Raw genomic sequence first — 23,331 nt, forward strand, 5'->3', positions numbered from 1 at the left:
CTGGCACACGCACGCGCAGACACGAGCACACGCGTAATAACTGCTCGACAAGCTATTGCCCTGAAAAATGCGAACGAGCATCAAACATGATGGAGGCAATCGCCACACCCTGGCTGTTTCAGCAGCAAAGGTTTTCTTTTCTTAGAAGAACTGACAGTGGTGCGAACCGTGTTAGCCCAACCCTGTCACTGATATGGGGGACGCCTGATTTCCCAGGCATTCCTTGGCCAAGGCCCGCGGACTAACTACCACCGCCCCCCCTCCCCCAGAAGCTGCGCGAAGAACCAACCGGTCGCGTCCCTCACCGCCGGGTCTCAGAACCAGGCTGCCGCCTCCGCCGCGGCACCCAGCGGGAAGAAGGCTCGCCCCCCCAGGGATGATTGACAGGCAGCCTCCTCCAATAGACGTCGCGCTCAGCCCCGGAGGGCTGGGCAAGGGCCCTGGCTCGCGGAGGAATCTCCCTTGCCCTTTAGTCCCGGGCTAGGTGTTGCGGCGGGCGCCATTTTGTGGAGTCGCTTGTTTCGGGTGCCGCCATGTTGGTGAAGAGAAATCACCGTTACGGCCACTGTCCAAATCCCCGCGTCGCCGCACGCCGCCCGGCCGCTCCCACGCCTCAGCCACCAGCGGCGAATAGAGACTAGAGCGGCAGCGCCGGCAGCGCGGGGCCGTGGCCCAGTGTTTGCAGTTAGAGCCCCACCTCTCTGGCGTGGTTGTTAATAGACTGGAAAGTCTGTGTCTGTGTCGCTCACTAGTAACCGTGAGTTTTTACCACCTCGTCACCCGTCGGCGGCGGCCGGGGCAGGCTCCCGCGGGCGGCGCCGGGCTGCTCCCCGCGCCCCGCCGCCGCCGGCCTGCAGACCTGCCCTCCAGCCCCGCCCCGTTCTTGACCAAACATGACAGACTGTGAACATGCAGGGCACGACAGGTCGGGAACCCTTCTTGTCTGTCTTTCTGTCGGATGAGAGGAGGGGGCGGGCGGCGGGAGGGCCGGGGCCGGGCGCCTCCTGCATGACTTAGACGTCTCTGTGTGGCTCCATCACTTCCTTCCAGGACGCGCACCTTCGGAAGCCTTGGCCTGGCCGGCGGCCGCGGGGGAGGGAAGGTCGCCCGCAGCCGTCCCTTCTACCCCCTCCCACCCCCTCCCCACGCCTTCCCTCCCGCGCCCCGCCGCTCCCCGGAGCCGGGGTCGCCGCTCGCCGGCGCCGCCCCGCCCCCGCGGGCACGAACGAGCCCCCGGGCCAGCCGGGCTTCCGCTTTCCTGGCCTACATCTGCTATTCGCGGCCCCCCCCCCCCCCCCCCCCGCGGGACCTGCCGAGGAGTTTTCAGTGTCGGGCGCCTGGATGGTGGACTGCTACCTGAGTACACCACCTCTGAAAATAAACATATTTAGTTTTTAGGAGAAAAAAAAATAATTTCCCGCCTCCCCCTGCCACGTGTTAGCTGCTGTCTAACCCCCCCCCCCTTAGAATTGGATCTGGCAAGTCAAGTACGGGAACATGAAATACTTTCCTTCCTAAAGTAAATAAACTCCATGGGTGGTTGAGTGTAGTCCAGTTTCGTAGGTGGTAGATAGCAATCACTTGTACATTGAATCTGAAATTCTGATGATTTTCTGTTACTTTTGATTTTGATGTGCCTTGAACTTCACATTTGGGGCATTTACAGAGTATAGTTTAGCATCTGTTAAGGTGGCTAGATTTCAAATAGAAGCTTTCATTTATTAAAATTCCTGTAACAAAAATCCCTTGCATCGGATTCTAAGAATATAAAATTTGTAAATCGAGAACCTCACAATTACGCCTTTGCAAAGAGAAGTAGTCAAAAGTATAGAAGTATACATTGTATACTAGTATAGACTAGTATAGACTAGTATAGTATATAACACTAAGAGCTGCTGGAGTTACACCAGAGGAGTAAGGTGATCTGCTTTTGATAAAGCATGATGGACTCTTTTTTTGGAAACCAAACAAGCAAAAAATCCACAAACGTTGAGATTTGAAGTATCTAAATATCTGGCAGTTTTGAGAGGGGGGTGGGAAACAATATCAGTACTTCAGTAATAAAGTAGTTACCTTGAAAGCAAGTCAATCAAAATGTAATTTTTAGAAAGCAAAATATACTCTCAAAATCATAGGTGCTTGCACCTAACATGTTTTTCATGATAAAAAAAAAAAAGTACCTGTGTGTGTGTTGCCTGAGATTGAACCCAGGGCCTCATGCTTGGTAGTCAAAGTAATCTTATCACTGAGCCTCTAGAATTTTTTTTTTTAATTAAAAGACAATTCTTAGAGTGGCTAAACTAGTGTCTTGAGAAGTCTGTGGAGAAACCAATGGTGGGGTTTTGCTAAGTCATAGTATATAGTTCATCCTTTTGTATGTAGAGGGAAATCTGTTCTCACCTGTGAGTAGATAGTAACTTCAATATGTAGAGTTATATTAAGGGAGAAGCCTCGTTACAAATTCGGCATATTATTTTATATAATTTTTTTTTTTTGGTTGTGGAGCTTGAACTCTGGGCTTGGACGCTCTCTCGGCTCTGCAGCTCAAGGCTAGTGCTCTACCACTTGAGCCACAGTGCCACTTCCAGTTTTCTGGCGGTTTATTGGAGAGTCTCAAGGACTTTCCTGCCTGGGCTGGCTTTGAACTGTGTTCATTAGATCTTAGCCACCTGAGTACCTAGGAGTACAGGCATGAGCCACAGGCACCCAGCTTTATTTTATATAATTATGCTAGTCAGGATCTATGATATCAGATTTTTTTTAAAAAATTGAGGCAAAACATGGTGGTGAAGGTCTATAATCTCAGAACTCCTCAGGCTGAGGCAGAAAGAAATGAGTTCAGGCCACCCTGGCTTACAACAGAGACTCTTTCAATAATACTTTGTTTTGCAATCTATTTTAATAGCTTAGTTGGATCTGAACAGTAGTGATATTTAGTCTACTTTTAGATTAGGGCTAAAAATATTTTCCACTTAGCTCCATTTTAACAGCCTTTTTTTCCTTCGGTACTTGGGTTTGAACTTATAACCTTGTACTAGTTAGGCAGGTGTTTATTATTATTGAGTCACACCTTCACCCCTGACCTTATTCAGTTATTAAGTGGCAGTATTAATCTGAGATAAAAGAAGAGGTGGGTTGTTGTTGTTGGTTTTTTGTATTTTTTTCTTGTCAAATCACATAAAAATTATATCACCAAACAGTGAAATAGGAGTCAAAGCTGGAATAGCTCCAGCTTTGTAACACCTTAGCTTATTAACAAGCCTTCTTAACTTGATAAAAAGGTTCTGTGAGAAATTCTCAAATTCTTCCAAATTGGTGGTTCTCAACCTTCTCTGGAGAGTCTTTTAAGCTGGATACACTGATGGTATTTCCATTGGCCCAAGTTTTAAGTTTTCAGGGATCCCCAGGTAATTATAAAATGTGACAAATTGTGATGTAGTAGACTAGAACAAATGACTAGAGCAAATGAAGCAGAATTTCTAGGGTAGATGTGGTAATCTGTAGTTTTAGTAGGTTTCTAGATGATTCTTAGGAAGTTTGAGGGAGAAAATGGGCTAATTTGTAGACTCATTAGATATTATACCAGTGTCTGAATTAGGTTGAGAAAAATATATGAAATTTGATATACAGAGATAGGTATTGTCTCAAGGATATTTTTCCTGTGCATACAGAAAAAATGAAATCTATTATTTACATTTACAACAGCTTTGGTTTTATACTAATTAAAGTATTACTATTATAATTTATATGAGATTGAAATTCTAAATGTAAATGGAATTTACAGAATGCATAATTTTTTTCTGTAAAATATTACCTTTCTGTACTCAATGTTCTACATTAGATTTGTTTGCCAAATAATTAACTTTTTTTTTTTTTTTTGTCGTGGGTCTTGAATTCTGGGCCTAGACGCTGTCCCTGAGATCTTCAGATCAAGGCTAGGTACCAATTAGCTACACTGCCACTTCCGGGTTGCTCATGGTTAATTGAAGAGTCTCATGGACTTTCCTAAAGCCCAGGCTGGCTTTGAACCATGATTCTCAGATCTCTGCCTCCTGAGTAGCTAGGATTACAGGTGTGAGCCACTGGCATCCTGCAAACTTTTTTTTTTTTTTAAGTGGTCCTGGGGCTTAAACTTAGGGCCTAGGCACTGTCCCTGAGCTTTTTTGCTCAAGACTAGTGTTCTGCCACTTGAAGCACATCTCCAGCTGTTTTGGTGCCTAATTGAAGATAAGGGTCTTAAGGACTTTCTTGCCTTGGCTGGCTTCCAACTGCAGTCCTCAAATCTCAGCCTTTTGGGGTTGGGAAGGTGACTCAGTGGTAGAGCGCTTGCCTTGCATGCCTGAGGCCATCCTGGGTTCGATTCCTCAGCACCACATAAGCAAAAAGAAAAAAGCCGGAAGTGGCACTGTGGCTCAAGTGGTTGAGCTGAATTGCTGAGGGACAGTGCCCAGGCCCAGAGTTCAGCCCCCTCCCTCCCCCCAAAAAAAAAGAAATCTCAGCCTCTTGAGTAGCTAGGATTACAGAAGTGAGCCAGCAGCACCTGGCCAAGATTAACTTGTAAAACATTCATTTGATATACCTTAATATTTTTAATACCTGAAGCAAAAGTTGTGTTTTAAAAACTTGTTACTGTAATGATACCTACGATTATACCTATAATAATACCTGTGAAAACACTTGAGACGGAGAGAAAGAAATTGGAGGAAGTGTCAATGTCAGGAATAACCTCTCTTTTCACTCAATTCTTTGCCTTTTTACTTCTTTGAGAAACAGCTCAAACAACTTAGTTTTGTATTTTCAGCTGGCTCTTGCCGGGTCCTCTCTCCTTCCCCCCAACCCCTGCCCCTACATAGGGCTTCATGCATATTTGTGCTATACTACTATCCTACACATAATTTTTGAAGATTAAGTACTGAGTCCCTATTTAAACACATCTCCATCAGAATAGCAATGTTTATTTGTGTATATGTGAATATATATACATATATATACACATATATATCTCAAATAACCATGATAGAATTTATTGAAATACGCCAATAGTAAAAAGTCTTATAGAACCTGCAGTATAGGAGAAAACAATATTAGCATGAATTATAAAGAGTTTGTGTTTATAAAGATTATATTATGAAGATTATAAAGAGCTTAATTATAAAGAGCTTGTGATTCTTTATTTAATTGCAGGTATGGATTTTTTTAGGTGGAGTTTATTTGACCACTAAACAACTATCTTTTCCTCTTCTTTCTGCGTTCTTGCTCCTGTAAAATGAGAACAAAACTCCCATTAGTCATAATTGCAGTGCTTTTAACAATTCCTATGGCTCCCACAGATGGATTGAAATCTTCCCAAGACACAGCACTGGAGAATCTGACATGATGAGAATGGAGATGATCACAGTTTCCATTTGTAACAGAACTTTCATTTGGCTCTTGCATTAATTGCAATTGATGGGAAATGATGGTAGAGTAGTATGATGTTCAGTGATTGTCCAAGATCCCACAAAGGCAGCTTAGCTAAGAACACATGTATTCAAACTTCTTTGAATTTTCATTCTTTAAATTTGCACGGGTAAGTAATGGAATAAGTTTTGAAAAATTTGGCATTGTGTTGTGGTACATTTGTGAGGCCCTTCATTTTTAATAAAAACCTGATCTGATCCTAATCTTCCTGTAAACTTGGTTAATCTCTTCTTCATTATTTTTCTCATTTATAAAATAAGATAGTTGACCTAGATTATCTCCAGTTTCCCTCCTTACTTTAAAAAGTTTCACATTTTAAAAATTTAAAGATCTATTTTCTCTTGATTATAGTACACTTTATTTTGTATACAACATATAACCCCAAAATTAGTATGTTTAGTGGAGTAATTACCTTTCCTGACTAGTCACTAACATTTTTGATTTCTGAATACACTGACTTGACTTACTGAAATGATCAGATTTTGTTTAGCAAGTACAAATTATATGTCAGATTTATGTTTGGTGTTGGAAAGCATTGTGGCTCATAAGAAGATATATTTTTTTCTCAGTGTTGAATAAGGAAAGCCCTTCACATTCTAAGAAGTTTCATTCTGCTGAATTTTCTTTCAGCAGGCTTAACTGTTTCCTCTCTGCTAAGAGTAATGTTTAACACTAGCAAAAAAAAAAAAAAAACCCAAAAAACCCAAAACAAAAAACTTGCTCTCCAGGATTGTAAAGTCTTGTTAGAGGAACAGATTTGTCAGTGCATAGTTGTGTCACAAATATGATGGAAGAGATACAAACAGAGGTGCTGATGAGAGCCATAAGGGAGCCATAATGGAACAACTAGGTCTACAGGGTGCTGAGATACTTGTATGGAAAGCACAGAAAAGGAAACAGCATAGTAGCTTTAGAGATCATTAAAGAATTAATTATGTAGAGAATGTACAACTATTCAGAGATAATTAAAGGGTAAGAATATAGACTATAAACTATTTTGAGAAATGGGGAAAAAAGGCTTAAGTAAATTTGGGGTCAGACCCATTTTTAATGAGATGTGATGATCCTATAAAAAATTTTAAAACAGGATAATGATAATATATATCTATATGTATATATAGATATATATTTGTTGTTGTTATTGGTCGTGGAGCTTGAACTCTGGGCCTGGACGCTGTCCCTCAGCTCTTCAGTTCAAGGTTAGCTCTCTACTACTTGAGCCACACCACCACTTCTGATTTTCTGTGGTTTATTGTAGTTAAGAGTCTAATGGACTTTCCTGCCCAGGCTGGCTTTGAGATCCTCAACCTCAGCCTCCTGAATAGCTAGGATTACAGGTGTGAGCCACCAGCACCCGGCTTAAACTGGGAGACCAGAGGAAGTGGATTATAGAAGGGGAGGTCAGTAGAAGGAAAATGAATGAGGAGCCTTTTCAATATATTTTCAAAAATTATACATTAATACATGTTCTGTTCCTGACATGGAGAATACAGCAATAAAAATATTCTTACTGGGCTAGAAATATGGCTTAATGGTAGAGTGCTTGACTAGCATGCATGAAGCCCTGGGTTCAATTCCTCAGTACTACATAAACAGAAAAAGCTGAAAATGATGCTGTGGCTCAAGTGGTAGAGTGCTAGCTTTGAGCAAAAAGCATTTCAGGGACAGTGCCCAGGCCCTGAGTTCAAGCCCCAGTACTAGCCAAAAAAAAAGGTTTTTCCTGAAATGGACATTACACTATCTTGGAGAGAGCAAAAGCAAACATCTGTCCACATTTACGCATTAGATGATGAAGTAGAAAAGGGTAGGATATTTCTCTTTTCAGTAGGGTATTTTTAGGGAACACTTACTAGAAGTAAGATTTGTATAGCCCTGAAAGTAGATCAAAATCAATCCAAGTCCAGGATATTTGTGGAATCAGAATTCCAGATTAGGGAATGGGAATTACAAAAGACCTAGAGAGCCAGGAATTAATTTAGTATGATTATGGAAAAGACAAAGCAACAATGTGGCAGAGAGGAATAAGAATAAGCAAGGAAGATGAACTTAGAGAGGTATAGGCCTTGTAAGTTATTTTAAAAAAGGACTTATATTTCACTCTTGAGTGATAATAGGAGCCACTGGGGGGTGAACAGAAGAGGGAAAGGATGAGTCTAATAACTAAATGGAAAAAAGGAATTGGTACAGTAATCTGGGTGATTGGTGATGATACTGTTGTCCAGCAGTGAACGTGGATGGATTTAGATGTGGAAAGTATACAGTTATTTTTAAAATGGAAATAGAAAGTTTAAAATTTGAAAAATTTAAATTTGAGGACAGGTCCATCCCTGCTGTAATGTGGGGAATCAAAGTTTTTTTTTTAAGTAAAAACGATGACCAGCTACATATTTTGGGTATGATATAGAAGAAGTTTGATTGTAGGTAGAACATGGATTTTGTTGGTGGATGGGGGTACAATAGGAGAGAAATGAGCCAAAACTACTGTAAAAATCTAGAAATTGGATGATAAAAACCTGATCAAGGCAATGGCAATAAGGAAGCAAACAAGGTAAAATGAGTTATTTATTAATATTGGTAGAGTTAGAGTGCCAGAAGTATTAGTTGACATGAATGAGATCACTCAGTATTATTGGTCATGGAGAAAAGTACAGAGGATTTTAAAAGCTAAAGAAAGTGACAGTTTCAAAGAAAGGATGATACCAGAGCAATAATGGAAAATAAGAGTTAAAAACAAGTCCTTGGATTTACATTCTCCTAATGAGAACATTTTAATATTTAGAAGGATCCTGGAGAAAAGGTTTGCAAACAGTTCCTTAAGGCTCAAAAATCTGCCCATTGGTATGCTATTTGAATATATTAAGGATTAACTTTTATTCTCTACCCTCTAGTCTTAGCACTTACACATATTCTGCAAATTTACCACCCAATGTGTGCTTCACTCATTAGGTGACCTGCTTGATTACTGCAGACCTTTACATTTGTGGCCCATTGTTATATATTAAGTAATTGTGTCCTCTCCCAACACCTCCCCCTCAAAAAAAAAAAAAAATAGCAAACCAGTCTCAAAACCTCAAAGAGTAGGTGACCATAAAGTCACCAAGTTAAGACCAGTTCAGGAACTATCAGCATACTTTTTTTTTTTTATCAGCATACTCTTATGTGCGCTAGTATTCCTTATCATGATGTAACATAGTAGCCTTGCATTAATTTTTCAGATTTAGTAACTGACCTATCTCAGAGCTTTTTGGATTCAGAAATATTAACACATGCCAAAGGCTAGTAACATGGCAAATATTTATTTGTTACTGTTATATACAGGTAATGTTTTAATGGCTTCATAGAAATTAATCATTACAAAAATTGGTTCCCCTTTTGCAAATGAGGAAGGAAATAGATAAGAATACATAATTATGTTTTCCAAGTCACAAAGAAGTCAGTAAGAACTCAAATAATGGAACTACATAGCCACACTTTGATCCAGTACTACAAGAAAATGTGTGTGTGCATGAGAATACCCATTTATGTAAAATTGAAGACTAAATATTTGCATCAGTGCATTCTTTCCATTTAGAATAAATGGTATATGGAATATAAAATTATCAAGCATTGCCTAATGAATTAGAGCATAAGAGTTCTAAATGACTGATATTTCAGTGACATAGTTTAAGGAACATTAAGCTCTGATAAAGTGATATTCAGGTTGCTATAATATATCTGTCAGTTACCACAATCCATCTGCATTACAGGATATTTTTTCCCAGATACTGCTTTTGTGGGCACTGCCCACATTCTTCGTTGTCCTTTTTCATTGAATCCATTGTTGACTAGCCCCTTCCTTGCTAATTACAGTTCTTTTCATTGCACGTTAATGTCTTCATCTTGCCATCTTTTAGTTGGTCTTATATGCCTAGCTTCTTAATCTGTATTATGGTTTATTTTCCTTTAGTTTTTTTTTTGGGGGGGGGGCGTGGGAGTGAGGGAGCATATGGCTTGAACTTAAGGCCTGGGTTCTGTCCCTGAGCTTTTTTGGTCAGGGCTAGCACTCTACCACTTTGTGCAACAAGTGCCACTTCTGGTTTTCTGGTGGTTAATTGGAGATAAGAGTCTCACAGACTTTTCTTGTGCAGGCTGGCTTTGAACCTTGATCCTTAGATCTCAGCCTCCTGAGAAGCTAGTATTAAGGCATGAGCCACCTTTCTGGGAATGCCACCAGAGCTATTTTTTTTTAAACTAAGTTAATCTGCTAGCTGGCTAAGAAACAAATTTGGTCTATCCAACCAAAAAGTAGAAATAAAGAGAAAAAAGTTCATTACATGTTGGGAAGGATTCTAATTTGTTTTCTGCTAAGGTCACAAAGGCAAAGGTGTTGCTTAAAAAGGTTTGAAGGGTATATGAGTATCAGGCTCAAGGACGTATGATTGTCTTTGTACACACACAATGGAATCTTGGTTTAATTTAAACAATCCCCTGCTTTTGATTTTCAATTCTATAATAATATAACAAAAGGTTATATATTCATTGCTATGTAGCTCTTAAGTTTGTAGATGAACTGATTACAGATCCTTTATGAAGAATAAGTTTCTGTGCCATCTGTAGTATAGCAAGTTGTAGCAGCATGTGTGACTCCTGAGACTAATAAAAGTAACTGACTTTTTTCTTTCTTTTTCATTGCTGGATTTGAGCTCAAGGCTTGCTTGCTTAGCTGGCATTCTACCACTTAAGCCACTCCAGCTGAGGGATTTTTTTGGTGGTACTGTACTGGGGATTGAACTTGGGGTCTGAGCGCTGTTCCTGAGCTCTTTTGCTTAAGGCTAGTGTTCTACCACTTGAGCCACAGATCCACTTTTGGTGTGTTGGTGGTTAATCAGACATGCTGGTGGCTATTGGACCTAAAAGCTTGCGGACTTTTCCTGCCTGGATTGGCTTTTGAACCAGGATCCTCAGATCTCAGCCTCCTGAGTTGCTAGAATTACAAGCATGAGCCACTGGTGCCTGGCTTCAGCCTAGATTTTTTTTTGATTATTTTGGAGATGGTACTAGTAGATATTTATTCTCTGAGCTGATCTTGAACCACCATCTTCTGATTTCAGCCCCCTGAGTAGCTAGGCTTATAAGCATGAGCCACTAGTACTTGATTATAATAACCATGACTCCTATATAGAGATACTGAAAAGCTTCTTAGATTGCCTACTAAAGACTCCCTTACTTTGACCAGGAATTGGAGTTGCTCTTTTCTTTTCTTTTTTTTTTTGGGGGGGGGGGTCTGGTCGTGGGGCCTGAACTCTGGGCCTGGGCACTGTCCCTCAGTTCTTCAGCTCAAGGCTAGCGCTCTGCCACTTGAGCCACAGCGCCACTTCTGGCTTTTTTCTTTTTGCTTATGTGGTGCTGAAGAATCGAACCTAGGGCTTCATGCATGCAAGGCAAGCGCTCTATCACTGAGCCACCTTCCCAGCTCTGGAGTTGCTCTTTTCTGTGTGTGCTTAAACTCAGTCTTTCTCCCTTGGCTGTTTTGGTCACAGCTAGTGCTCTACTACTTGAAGCATGTCTATGGTTTTGAATCATAATTCTCAGCATCCTGATTAGCTAGGATTTATAAGCATGAGCCACTGGTACCTGGCTCCTCAGTTACTTTTGATAGCCTAGTTGTCTTTTTTTTTTTTTTTTTTTGACTATAGGTTAGTCTTCTTTGTAATATTATGCCACATACAACAGGAGTTATTAGTATAAGTATTTTGTCAGTCCTGGGGCTTGAACTCAGGGCCTGGGCACTATCCTGGAGCTAGCACTCTTACCACTTGAGCCACAGTGCCATTTCTGGCTTTTTCTGTTTATGCAGTACTATGGAATCAAACCCCATGGCTTCATGCATGCTAGGAAAACCTCTACCATTAAGCAACATTCCCAGTCCCACAAGAATTATTACCAGTATTTGATATACTTTCTTAGCATGCCAGTAAGAAATCTAGGGCTTCACTGTTTTCCATAGCCATATGTATCAATGATTTTATAGGTTGGTTGTATTTCTTTTTTTTTTTCCAGGGCTGAGGACCGAACCCAGGGCCTTGCGCGTGCTGGGTGGGCGCTGTTCTGCTGGGCTAAACCCCAGCCCTGGTTGGTTGTATTTCTAGGACTAAATTTTATTTAGCTTTTCAGTCAATGTTATTAATAAAGTTTTGATAACTTTTCAAGATAATTGTTTGACCCATCCTAGAAGATAAAGTCCTTTAATACATTTTTAAAATTTATTTATTTATTTATTTATGTAGGTCGTGGGGCTTGAACTCTGGGCCTGAGTGCTGTCCCTCAGCTCTTCAGCTCAAGGCGAGCACTCTACCACTTGAGCTACAGCGTCACTTCTGGTTTTCTGGTGGTTTATTGGAGATAGGAGTCTCACGGTCTTTCCTGCCCAGGCTGGCTTTGAACCGAGATCCTCAGATCTCAGCCTCTTGAGTAGCTAGGATTACAGGCATGAGCTACCAGCGCCCGGCCTTTAATACATTTTTAGAGAAGCATGTTCTCCTAAAAATCTTCAGAAGAACATACTAAAATGGCTATTACATAAAATTACTACGTAAGAAGATATTATGCAAATTAGGTTTTGATGAGACAAATGAGTAAATGTGTTACTGATTTAGAAAATAAAGATTTGGAGGACCAGACTTTTTTTTGTCATTTGTGTTTTATTGTGGAATAAGTATATACAGTAACATATAATTTTTGAATGGGACTATTGGATAAATTTTTACAAATACTTATTTATGTATATGTATTCACAGCATAAATCAATATACAGAATATTTCAACATCCTAAAAGTCTCTTAGTAACCTTTTATTGTCAGTTAAATTCTTCTAAGAGATAATCACCATTCTGGTTTCTCTTGCTGTAGATTAGTTTTATCTGTTCTTGAGCTACATACAAATAGAATCATAGACTAGTATTTTGTGTATGGTTTTTAAAATTCATTGTGTCATTTTAATTCATATTATTTTATTCATCATTATTTATCTTCATCTGTAATGTTAATCCATGTTGTTTTTGTTATAAGTTAATATTGTTATATAAATAAAGCATAATCAGTTTGTCTGTTGAGGATATGAGTTTATAGGGTTTTTTTTAAACTGTTATGACGTATTCAAATGTTGTTATACATTTCTTTTGGTGAATATATCATTGGTTTTCTTTTTCTTTTTATTCTAGTCATGGGGCTTGAACTCTGGGCCAGGGCACTGTCCCTCAGCTCTTTAGCTCAAGGCTAGCACTCTTATCACTTGAGCTGCACAGCACCACTTCTGGCTTTTTCTGTTTATGTGGTGCTGACCAATCGAATCCAGGGCACATGGGTGCAAGGCGAGCACTCTACCACTGAGCCACCTTCCAGCGCTGCACTGGTTCTCTTGGGCCATAAAGTTGCCTACTTGTCAAAAGTTCAGAACACTGTTTATTAAGATAGAATGCCAAGTCTATCTCACAACAAATTATCAAGTTCCTTAATAACAATTATAGCCAGTTTAGGATGTTATCATTCACTTGTTTTATAGTGCAAGAGTAATGGAGATTATACATCTATTCATTAAGTAAACAATAAAGTATCACGCTAGATGCTAGAAATACATCTCTAAAGGACAGTTATATACCCTGCTTTCACCAAGCAATAAACATATCATTTGAACTTGTACATGGTGCAATGATAAGAAAAGTGATAGAGGAGTACTAGAATGAAACATCTCACCTAAACTTGGGTTATAGGGATCAAGGAGGAAATAGCTAAATTGAGTCCTAATTAGTCAGACTAATTAGAATTAGTCAGGTGAAAGAAAATTGAGTGAGAGTTTTATTTGGTAGAGAAGGCAATGAGAGTTATTTTAAGACTATGTCTAAGGGTTGGAAACTTGAAAAATTCCAAGTAGTTGATTAAGCAGGGACTAAGTTGTAAAGAGCCTTTTGCTAATATCAAGATTTGATATTGGCTGAGTGCTGGTGCCTCATGCCTGTAATCCTAGCCACTCAAGAGGCTGAGATCTGAGGATTACAGATCAAAGCCAGCCCAGACAGAAAAGTCCATGAAACTCTTTACCACCAGAAAACCAGAAGTGGCTCTGTGGCTCAAAGGCACTAACCTTGAGCTGAAGAGCTGTGGGACAGAGCCTAGGCCCGGGGTTCAAGCCCCATGACCACCAAAAAAGAAAAAAAAAAAGATTTGATATTGTCTTCATTCCAGAACAGAACTGTTAAAGATTATCTTTTTATTGTAGAAAGTTTTAAACATATAAAGAATAGTAGAATTAGTCTTGGTACATAAGCTTTTTACAGTTTCAGTGAAACTCAACTTATAGCCAATCTTTTTTTCTTCTGCCAGTGCTGAGGATAGAATTCAGGACATCACACTCTCAATTAGAGCTAGCACTCTACCACTTGAGTCACACCTCCACTCTGGCTTTTTGCTGGTTAATTGGCAACAAGAGTCTCACAGGTCGTTCTGCCTTGGCTAGCTTCAAACCATGATCCTTCAATCTAGAATTAAAAGTAACTAGAATTAAAAGTATAAGACACCAGTATTCAGCTCATGACCAGTCTTATAGAGACTCCTTCCTGTATCCCCAGTGAACTATTTTGAAGCAAATTTAATATATTATTGAAGTTTTTAACAGGAGAGTAATGTGATCTGTTTTGTATTTAACAAATCACATATTACTGGGTGCCTGTAATCTTAACTCCTTAGGAGGCTGAGATCTGAGGATTGAGATTTGAAGCCAGCATGCAGGAAAGTCTGTGAGACTCATATCCAGCTGACCACCAAAAATCCAGAAATAGAGGGATAGCTCAAGTATTAGGGCTTAGACTTGAGCAAAAAAGCTCAGGGACAGCATGCAGACCCTGAGTGTCAGGCTTAGGACTAGCATGTGTGCACGTGCGCGCACACCCACACACATACACAATCACATATTGTTGGTATTTTTTACTTTATTTTAAATGCACACGTAATACATAGTTTGTTGTTTCCAATTTGCTGCTGTCTTTCTTGTAGTTTGAATTTTGAAAGCCGTAGCTAGTGTTATGGAAACATTTAAATATTAAAATTATGTATTCATTCTCTCATGTATACCATTTAGTTTATCTATATTTAACAATACTATCAAAGAATATTTTGGCTTCTTTAACTATAAAATGTCATAATAAATATAAAACTCAGTTTCTAGGATTCACCTTTTGTAATTAATAGCAAAACTAATATTTGCAACATGGATGTGTACTTTACTATGAAGGTTTTGTGGATTTTTTGTTGGTGGTGGTGATGGGGCTTGAACTCTGGGCTTGGGTGCTGTCCCTGAGCTTTTCAGCTCAAGACTAGGGCTCTACCACTTGAGCCACAGTGCCACTTCTGGTTTTCTGGTGGTTAATTGGAGAGTCTCAGGACTTTCCTGCCCAGGTTGTCTTTGAACCGTGATCCTCAGATCTCAGCCTCCTGAGTAGCGAGGATTATAGGTGTGAGCCTATAATTAACCACCAGAAAACCAGAAGTGGTGCTGTGGCTCAAGTGGTAGAGCTCTCGCCTTGAGCTGAAGAGCTGAGGGATAGCGCACAGGCCCAGAGGTCAAGCCTCACAACCTACCAAAAAAAATTATAATTTGGCCTGGGAATGTGCCTTGGTACTAGAATGCTTGCCTAGCATGTGTGAATCCCTGGGTAACCCATGAACAGAAAAAACCAGAAGTGACACTGTGGCTCAAGTGGTAGAGTGCTAGTCTTGAGCACAGAAAGGCTCAAGGATAGTGCCCAGGCCCTGAGTTCAAGTTCCAGAACCAGCAAAAACAAACAAACAAAAAAGCAAAGAATCTCATGGACTTGTTTGCCCCTTGCAGGCTTCAAATTGTGATCGTCTGATCTCAGCCACCTGAGTAGCTAGGATTACAGGTGTGAGCCACCGGGTTACTATTTTTTTTAAGGAAAAAATTTGTAACAAATTATAAATGGCCTGCAAATATAAAATATTTATTTTCTGGACCTTTGTAGAGAACGTTTTTCACCTCCCTTCCCCTCTTCTTCCTCTGCTTTCCTTTTATACTGGTGCTTGAATTTAGGGCCTTGTACTGGTTTGGCTTGGTTGCTCATAGCTGCTCTTTAACCCCATAAGCCATGCCTCTAGACCTTGAAACAGTTTTTCAACTCCTTATATATACATGAATGTAACTTAAATTCTGGGCACATGCCTTTATAACATTTCTCTAGTAATTGCTTTAGGAGGACATTTGGTAGTTTAAATTTCTGTTGTCTTCTACAGAGAAGATGGTGAATTAGAAGATGGTGAAATAGATGACACAGGATTTGAAGAAACACAAGAACGGGAAGCAAAAGAAAATGAAAAACAGAAAAATGAAAAAGTTTACAGAAAATCAAGAAAAAAACACAAGAAGGAAAGAGAGAAGAAAAAATCTAAGAGGAGAAAACGTGAGAAACATAAGGTTAGTTAGAATCAACTTTCTACATGTTTTTTTGCAATCTAGAAATACAATATGCTGAAAATTAGTATAAGTGATTGCCTATTTTCTTAAAAAATATATGGATTGGTATTGATATTTAGGTGATTAGAAAAATTTCTAAGCATAAATATTATATAAACTATTTTAGATTAGATTAAAAAATGATCAAGGGCTGGGAAGGTGGCTAGTGGTAGAATGCTTGCCTTGCATGCATGAGGCCCTGGGTTCGATTCCTCAGTACCACATAAGCAGAAAAAGCTGGAAGTGGTTCTGTGGCTCAAATAGAGCACTATTCTTGAGCTGAAGAGCTGAGGGACAGTGCCCAGGCCCAGAATTCAGGCATGACGGACCAAAAAACAAAACAAAACAAAATCAAGAGCCAAGTGTTGGTGGCTCACACTTGTAACCCTAGCTATTCAGGAATCCTGAGATCTGAGAATCACAGTTCAAAGCAAGCTCTGGCAAGAAAGTTTGTGAGAATCTTATCTCCAACTAATCAGCAAAAAGTCAGAAGTAGACCTGTGGCTCAAGTGGTTGCGGATCAGCCATGAACAAAAAAGCACAAGGACAGTGCCCAGGCCCTAAGTTCAGACACCAGGACCAACACACACACACACACACACACACGCACGCACGCACACATGCATGCACGCACGCACGCGCGCCTCCCCTCCCCCCACAAAATGATCAAGGTACTCTATATCACCTTTATAATAACAAAAAAAGGTGCAGATTTCTCAAATAGCCTTTTTATGGATGGAAAATTGTAGGCGAGGAAATTAGAAGGTTAAGGAAAGTTTCATTCTCTAAAAACATAGGTTAACAGTATGGGCACTGTTCCATCCATTCATTTATTTACTCATTCATACATGTTCTCATATGCTTATTATGGAAACTTGTATGTTAAATGCTTGGAATTGTAGTAGTAAATAAAATAGTTTTCATTACTCGAAAATAAATAGAAGTCGTGAGTAAGTGAAAAATCAATAGTATCAAGAAAGCTTGATGGAGAATAATGTGAATTTGGGATAGGGAAGAAAGAGAACTATACTGACTGAAAAATCAGGGAAAAGTTGGCAGCAGCAGTGGTGAAACTTCCTTTTAATTGTCCCCATGGTTAGCAAAACAGAAAAACTCATGCTAACATTTGCAAAAAATATAACAACTGGTTATCTCCACAAACTTCAAAAATGGGAACCGATGGTTTAAATCTTAGATAGAAATATGACCAGTGTAGAATCAGCAACTATGTGAATGAAGCAAGGTAACCAATGAAAAAATGTAAATGAACCTCCAGAAACAATTAGCCAATAGAAAGTCATCTCAAATGGAGGAGTCCCATTCAACCAGAAATTCCTGTGGCCTCTTGAAAATAACAACAGAGGAGGCTTTATTAATTCTAGTTCATATTTGAGTAATATGGCCACAGAAAAGTTCTGGAATGAACTGTGCCTAGTGACCTCATCATATTAAGCAACTGAGGACTTAACTGCTGAGAATAGAATATAAATTGAGTCCTAAGCATACTAGGGCCAAGGAAAAAAATGATCAGGTAACAGATGAAGAAAGGAAACAGAAGAGGCATTGTCTCAGAAGATACTAGCCATATTTTTGAATACTTCACTTTGACAACAGAAGACATAATCTTAGAGCCATTGGGCTAGAAAAGCTTTCCTGTCTTATTAATCAATCTTTTCCCCCTACATGTTAATCAAGATAGGACTATGGACATTCCAGAGAAGTTATTATAAGAATAGAATTGTAATAAAGTAACATTCCTCTAGCAAAGAAAGAATGCCCACAAACATATGAAAAATGTAACCTAATAGTTCCAAGTCATAAAAAATTAGGAAAAATACAAGCCTCACACTTGCTAGGCAGACACTACCATTTCAGCTATCCCTCTAGCCCCTTGTTGTATTGACTACTTTGAAGCAGGGTATTGTTAACTTGTGATATTTACCATTATCAATTACTGTGGTTTTCTTTCATTCTTTATTAATTTTTTTTTTTTGGTCAGTCATGGGGCTTGAACTCTGCCCTCAGCTCTTCAGCTCAAGGTCAGCACTCTACCGCTTGAGCCACAGTGCTACTTCTGATTTTCTAGTTGTTTATTGGAGATAAGAGTCTCACAGACTTTCCTGCCTGGGCTGGCTTTGAACTGTGATCCTCAGATTTGAGCCTCCTAAGTAGCTAGGATTACAGGCATGAGCCACTGACCTCCAGCTCATTTATCTAATTTTGTGGACTGGATTTATTTCTTATAAGCAATTTAGAATATTTTGGTATATTTTTGTTTTAGAATACCCATGCAATAGAATTAACTACTTGAAAGCCACTAGAAATTCACTTTTAGGTAAATGAATTATTGCATACCCTACTTGTGTTCTTCTACCCTTCTTGGTAGTGAGGAACCAGTTTTATTTCCTTTATGTGTAGCTTAAATGTAGGATCATTTTAGAGTCCGTGAGATTTCTATTTAAGTCCTGTGAACCAAAGGGATAATGAGAAACATGCTTCAATAAAGTTCCTGAGTACAGAGAAGTAACATTTCCTCCCAGAAAAACTGAGAAAGGTTGGCATGGTAAAGGCCTTTGCAGCAAAAATTTTTCTTAATTTATTGAGTTTGTGAGAATAATATGACTTACTGGTTGACACTCTGACTGCAAGATGCTTACTAGTTATAAGGTAAATTTCATCTTTTTGAAATGTAACATATTTTCCCTTCCCTCCAGCATAATTCTCCTAGCGGTGATAGTTCAGACTACAGCGTTGATTCAGATGTTGAACATATAGAAAGTTCCCATAAAAAAAGAACTGGTTTCTACAGGGATTATGACATTCCATTTTCTCAGGTATGGCATATTTTAATTGTGATAAAATATATAACAGAATTTGTCATTTTAGCCATTTTTAGTATGCAGTTTTGTAACATTGCTATATTCACAACGTTTAGTGATTGCCACTATTAATCTCCAGAACTTCTTGTTTGTCTTAGACAGACATTTTATACCCATTAAGCAATAGCACCTCACTTCCCCTTGCTTTTACCCCCCCTCCTCCACTCCCCCCTCCTCCCCAGGTAACCACTATTCTCATTTTCTGTCTATAAACTTGCCTATTCTAGTAACCTCATATATTTGAAGTCAAATAGTATTTTTCCTTTTATGTCTGGCTTATTTCACTTAACATATTTTCTTTTTTTTTAATATATTTTTATTGTGAAAATACTGTACAGAGGGGTTACAATTACATGGGTAAGATAATGAGCACATTTCTTTTCAAGCATTGTAGCCTCCTGCTTTGTTTCCCCTTCCCATCCCTTCGTATTCTCATCCCCTCCCCCCTGTCCCCCCCACCAAAGTTGTAAAGTTCGTTTTTCGACATAACGACTTGTACATCTCATTGTTGCAATGGGTCCTCCTGTATCCCTGTTTTAACAATTTGTTTTTTCCCTTCCCCTCCACATATACCAACATCATATATAGTGAAAGCAGGGGTTATACCATGGGGGAGGGACATACAAGGCAACAAAGACATAATCTTATAAATATCACTTAACATATTTTCAAGGCTCATCCATGTATCAGAATTTCATTCTAGGTCTGAATAATATCACATTGTATGTGCATACACACATTTGTTGTTTCATCTATTGTTAGAGAGTTGGAGTGCCACCCTTTGGCTCTTGTAAATAATTACGCTTATCAATATAGGTGTACAAAATCCCTTTGAAAACCATTCTTTCAATTAATCAAGGCATATATTTAAGAGTGAAATTACTTGTAATTCTATATTTACTCTTTCTTTCCTTCCTCCCTCCCTTCCTCTTTGTTTCTTTTTCGTCTCTCCTTCCCCTCTCTCTGTCTCCTTCCTTCCTTCTTTTCTTCTCTTTTCTTTCTTTTTTTTTTTTTTTTTTTTGGTCGGTCCTGGGGCTTGAACTCTGGGCCTGGGCATTGTCCCTCAGCTCTTCAGCTCAAGGCGAGCACTCTACCACTTGAGCTACAGCGCCACTTCCGGTTTTCTGGTGGTTTATTGGAGATAGGAGTCTCACGGTCTCTCCTGCCCCCGCTGGCTTTGAACCAAGATCCTCAGATCTCAGCCTCCTGAGTAGCTAGGATTACAGGCGTGAGCCACCAGCGCCCGGCTCTCTTTTCTTTAATGTTACTGTTTGAACTCAGGGTCCTGTGCTTACAACGCAAGCACTAAATCACTAAAGCCATGCCTCTAGTTCTTTGTGCTATAGTTTTTTGTTTGTTTGTTTGTTTTTCTTAGTATAGGGTCTTGTACTTTTGCCTGGGCTAGTCAGAACCTGGATCCTCCTACCTATGCCTCTGGTGTAGTTGTGTAACAAATGTGTACCACCACACCTGCTTCTTGATTGAGATGGTATCTTGCTAACATTCTTTCTAGGGTAGCCGTGAGTTGCTATTCACTTATTCTCTGCCTCTCAATTAGCTGGGATTATAGGCATGAACAATACCACCGAACTTTCTAGGTTTAACTTTTTGAGGAACAGCCAAGCTGTTTTGTAGAGGCTGCATCATTTTACAAACTCATCAGAAATGATTGAGATAATGCTTCCATATCTTTTTTTTTTAATTGTAAAGATACTATACAGAGGGTTACAGTTACATGAGTGAGGTAATGAGTATTCTTCCTCTTGAACATTGTTACCCCCTCCATTGTTTTCCCCCTACCATCCCCTTCCTCCCTACCTTCACTGAGGTTCTTTTTTTTTTTTGATTGTGATTAAGTGATTACATAATTCCAGGAATTTCACAGTATTGTGGAATAATGATGCTCATTTAAAGTCACAAGTTCATTCTAACTTTCCTGGAGCAAATTGTCTATCACAGTCTGTAACATATAACGGTGTTCACATGTTATATACCATATTTGTGATCAGCAGCATGGGGATATTTAGTAGTGGTTCAACCAGATGAGTGAGAGTTCTTTGTTTCTTAAGTCCTGTTAGTTTTGTCGTATCACCTAACATTTTGGATTTAGCATCCACTTATCAGGGAGACCATGTACCGTTTGTCTCTTCGTTCTTGGCTTCTTTGTTTTGTTTTGTTTGTGTGTGTGTGTTTTTTTTTTTTTTTTTTTTGTCAGCCATTGGGGATTGAGCTCTGGGCCTCAGTACTGTCTGTCAGCTCTTCAGCCCAAGGGTAGTGCTCTACTGCTTGAGCCACAGTGCCACTTCCGGTTTTCTAGTGGTTTTTATTGGAGATAAGCATCTCTCGGACTTTCCTGCCCAGGCTGGCTTTGAACCTGATCCTCAGATCTCAGCCTCCTGAGTAGCTAGGATTACAGGCGTCAGCCGCCACTGCCCGGCCAATTTGTATTTTTTTGAGTGGACAGTCAATACCCTTTACATTTAGAGTTATTATTGAGAGGTTTTATGGATTCTTGTATTTTGGGGTTGTTTTGTCTTTACCTATCTTGGGACTTTGTCGGTTTTCTAACTTGCACTAATTCTCTTGTTATAAATGAAGTTTTATTAAATTGACTTATTTTAAAATTTGAAAAGTATTCTAATTTAGCTATATAAATATTCAAATATAATACATTTAAAATGCATTAATGTAATGATTTAGGCATACTCTTTTAAATTCTCAAGTTGTAATTATGTAAGCTTTTTCTTGGTGTTCTAAAAAATCAACATAGGATATGTGAATATTAAAAGTATTTCAATGGGGCTGGGAAGGTGGCTCAGTGGTAGAGCGCTTGCCTTGCATGCCTGAGACCCTGGGTTCCATTCCTCAGCACCACATAAGCAAAAAGAAAAAAGCCGGAAGTGGCACTGTGGCTCAAGTGGTAGAGCGCTAGCCTTGAGCTGAAGAGCTGAGGGACAGCGCCCAGGCCCAGAGTTCAGGCCCCATGACCGGACCCCCCCCCAAAAAAAAAGTATTTCAATGAAAAACTTTAATACTATAATTAAATTTACTAAACTTGTAGGACCAAATTGTATTTTTTGTTTCCCAATGTCTTAGAAATGAAGAAATATAATTAATAATGTTTATTGTAATTAACAGTTTCTAATGAACAGTTTGTTCACTTGATGTTTTCCCCAGTTTAAGAATGTTTTCCTTTCTGTTAGAAAATATAACATTCCTTGTCCATGTAATTGTAACCCCTCTATACGGTATTTTCACAATTAAAAAAAAAAAAGAAAACACAACATTCGGGCTGGGAAGGTGGTTAAGTGGTAGAGTGCTTGTCTTGCATATATTAGGCCCTAGGTTCAATTTCTCAATGCTACATAAGAAGAACAAGCAAGAAGTGGCACTGTGGCTCAAGTGGTAGAGCACTAGCCTTGAGCTGAAGAGCTGAGGGACAGCACCCAGGCCCAGAGATCAGGCCCCATGACTGACAAAAAAAAAAAAAAAAGAAAATATAATATTTCTTTTTCTAAAATGTTCCACATGTAATTTTTTTGTTAAATATAATACCATTTGAGAACTTTGCAATATCAGAGGAATATATACATACTTTTATATTTTCTCTCCAAGCTGTTTACAATCTTATTTTCAAAAAGATAGTTTCATTTGTTTTGAAAAAAATTTTTATGGTGGTATGGAGTTTTAAGTAGTTCTATACATGTGAATATCAAGATATAGAACATGAAAAACAAAAGGTAAGGAATAAGAGTATAATGTTTAATATATCACAAATACATTTAACTTTATGAACTTAGTATTAAATAATGTAAGTACTATGGGGCTGGGAATGTGGCTTAGTGGTAGAGTGCTTGCCTATCACTCTATTACCACATAAACAGAAAAAGCTCGAAATTGTACTATGGCTCAAGTGGTAGAGTGCTAGCCTTGAGCAGAAGCTCAGGGACAGTGCCTAGGCCCTGAGTTCAAGCCCCAGACTGGCAGAAAACAACAATAATGTAAGTACTAATGAATAGTTGAACTACTGACTTTTTTTTTAAATCCCATCTTTCTGTGTGTGGGCAGGAGGGAAGATATCCTATGTTTCTATCAGCTGCTGCATATAATTTTAAAATATCCTGAAAATAATTTCCCCCCCCCTTTTTTTTAGCATCGACATATATCGGGAAGCTACATGACATCCAAGAAGAGTCAATATAACAAGAAATTTAAAAGTAAAGAATATGATGAGTACAGTAATTACAGTGATGACAATTTCGGTAATTATAGTGATGACAACTTTGGTAACTACAACATGGAAACTGAGGAAGATTATTCCAGTCAGTTGAAACATTACAGACAAGCTAATGAAACATCAAATAGTACTTTTGGGTCATCATATTCTAAAGAAATGGAGAAAAAACAGAGGATCAAAGGACCTCATCAAGGTAAGTTTGAAGTTAGTCTGTTTTAGAGTATAAGAAACTTATTAAAATACATCAGATCCTGA

At 39.1% G+C, this 23,331-nt stretch overlaps 1 protein-coding gene across 1 annotated transcript in view; it reads left to right on the plus strand.

The window, feature by feature from the left end:
- The first annotated feature begins 504 nt into the window (after positions 1 to 504).
- The window catches only part of Zc3h6 (zinc finger CCCH-type containing 6), a 53,675-nt gene continuing 30,848 nt past the window's right edge, over positions 505 to 23,331 (plus strand). Inside the window, exons 1-4 of the mRNA XM_070013285.1 lie at positions 505 to 925; positions 15,741 to 15,921; positions 18,675 to 18,794; positions 22,993 to 23,269. Coding sequence (XP_069869386.1) covers positions 894 to 925; positions 15,741 to 15,921; positions 18,675 to 18,794; positions 22,993 to 23,269 — 610 coding nt within the window. The 5' untranslated portion in view covers positions 505 to 893. The remainder of the gene's footprint in view (positions 926 to 15,740; positions 15,922 to 18,674; positions 18,795 to 22,992; positions 23,270 to 23,331) is intronic.

The sequence above is a fragment of the Dipodomys merriami genome, unplaced genomic scaffold (genome assembly GCF_024711535.1).
Source record: "Dipodomys merriami isolate MVZ:Mamm:240054 unplaced genomic scaffold, mDipMer1.0.p SCAF_90, whole genome shotgun sequence".
In the NCBI taxonomy this organism is placed as follows: Eukaryota; Metazoa; Chordata; class Mammalia; order Rodentia; family Heteromyidae; genus Dipodomys; species Dipodomys merriami.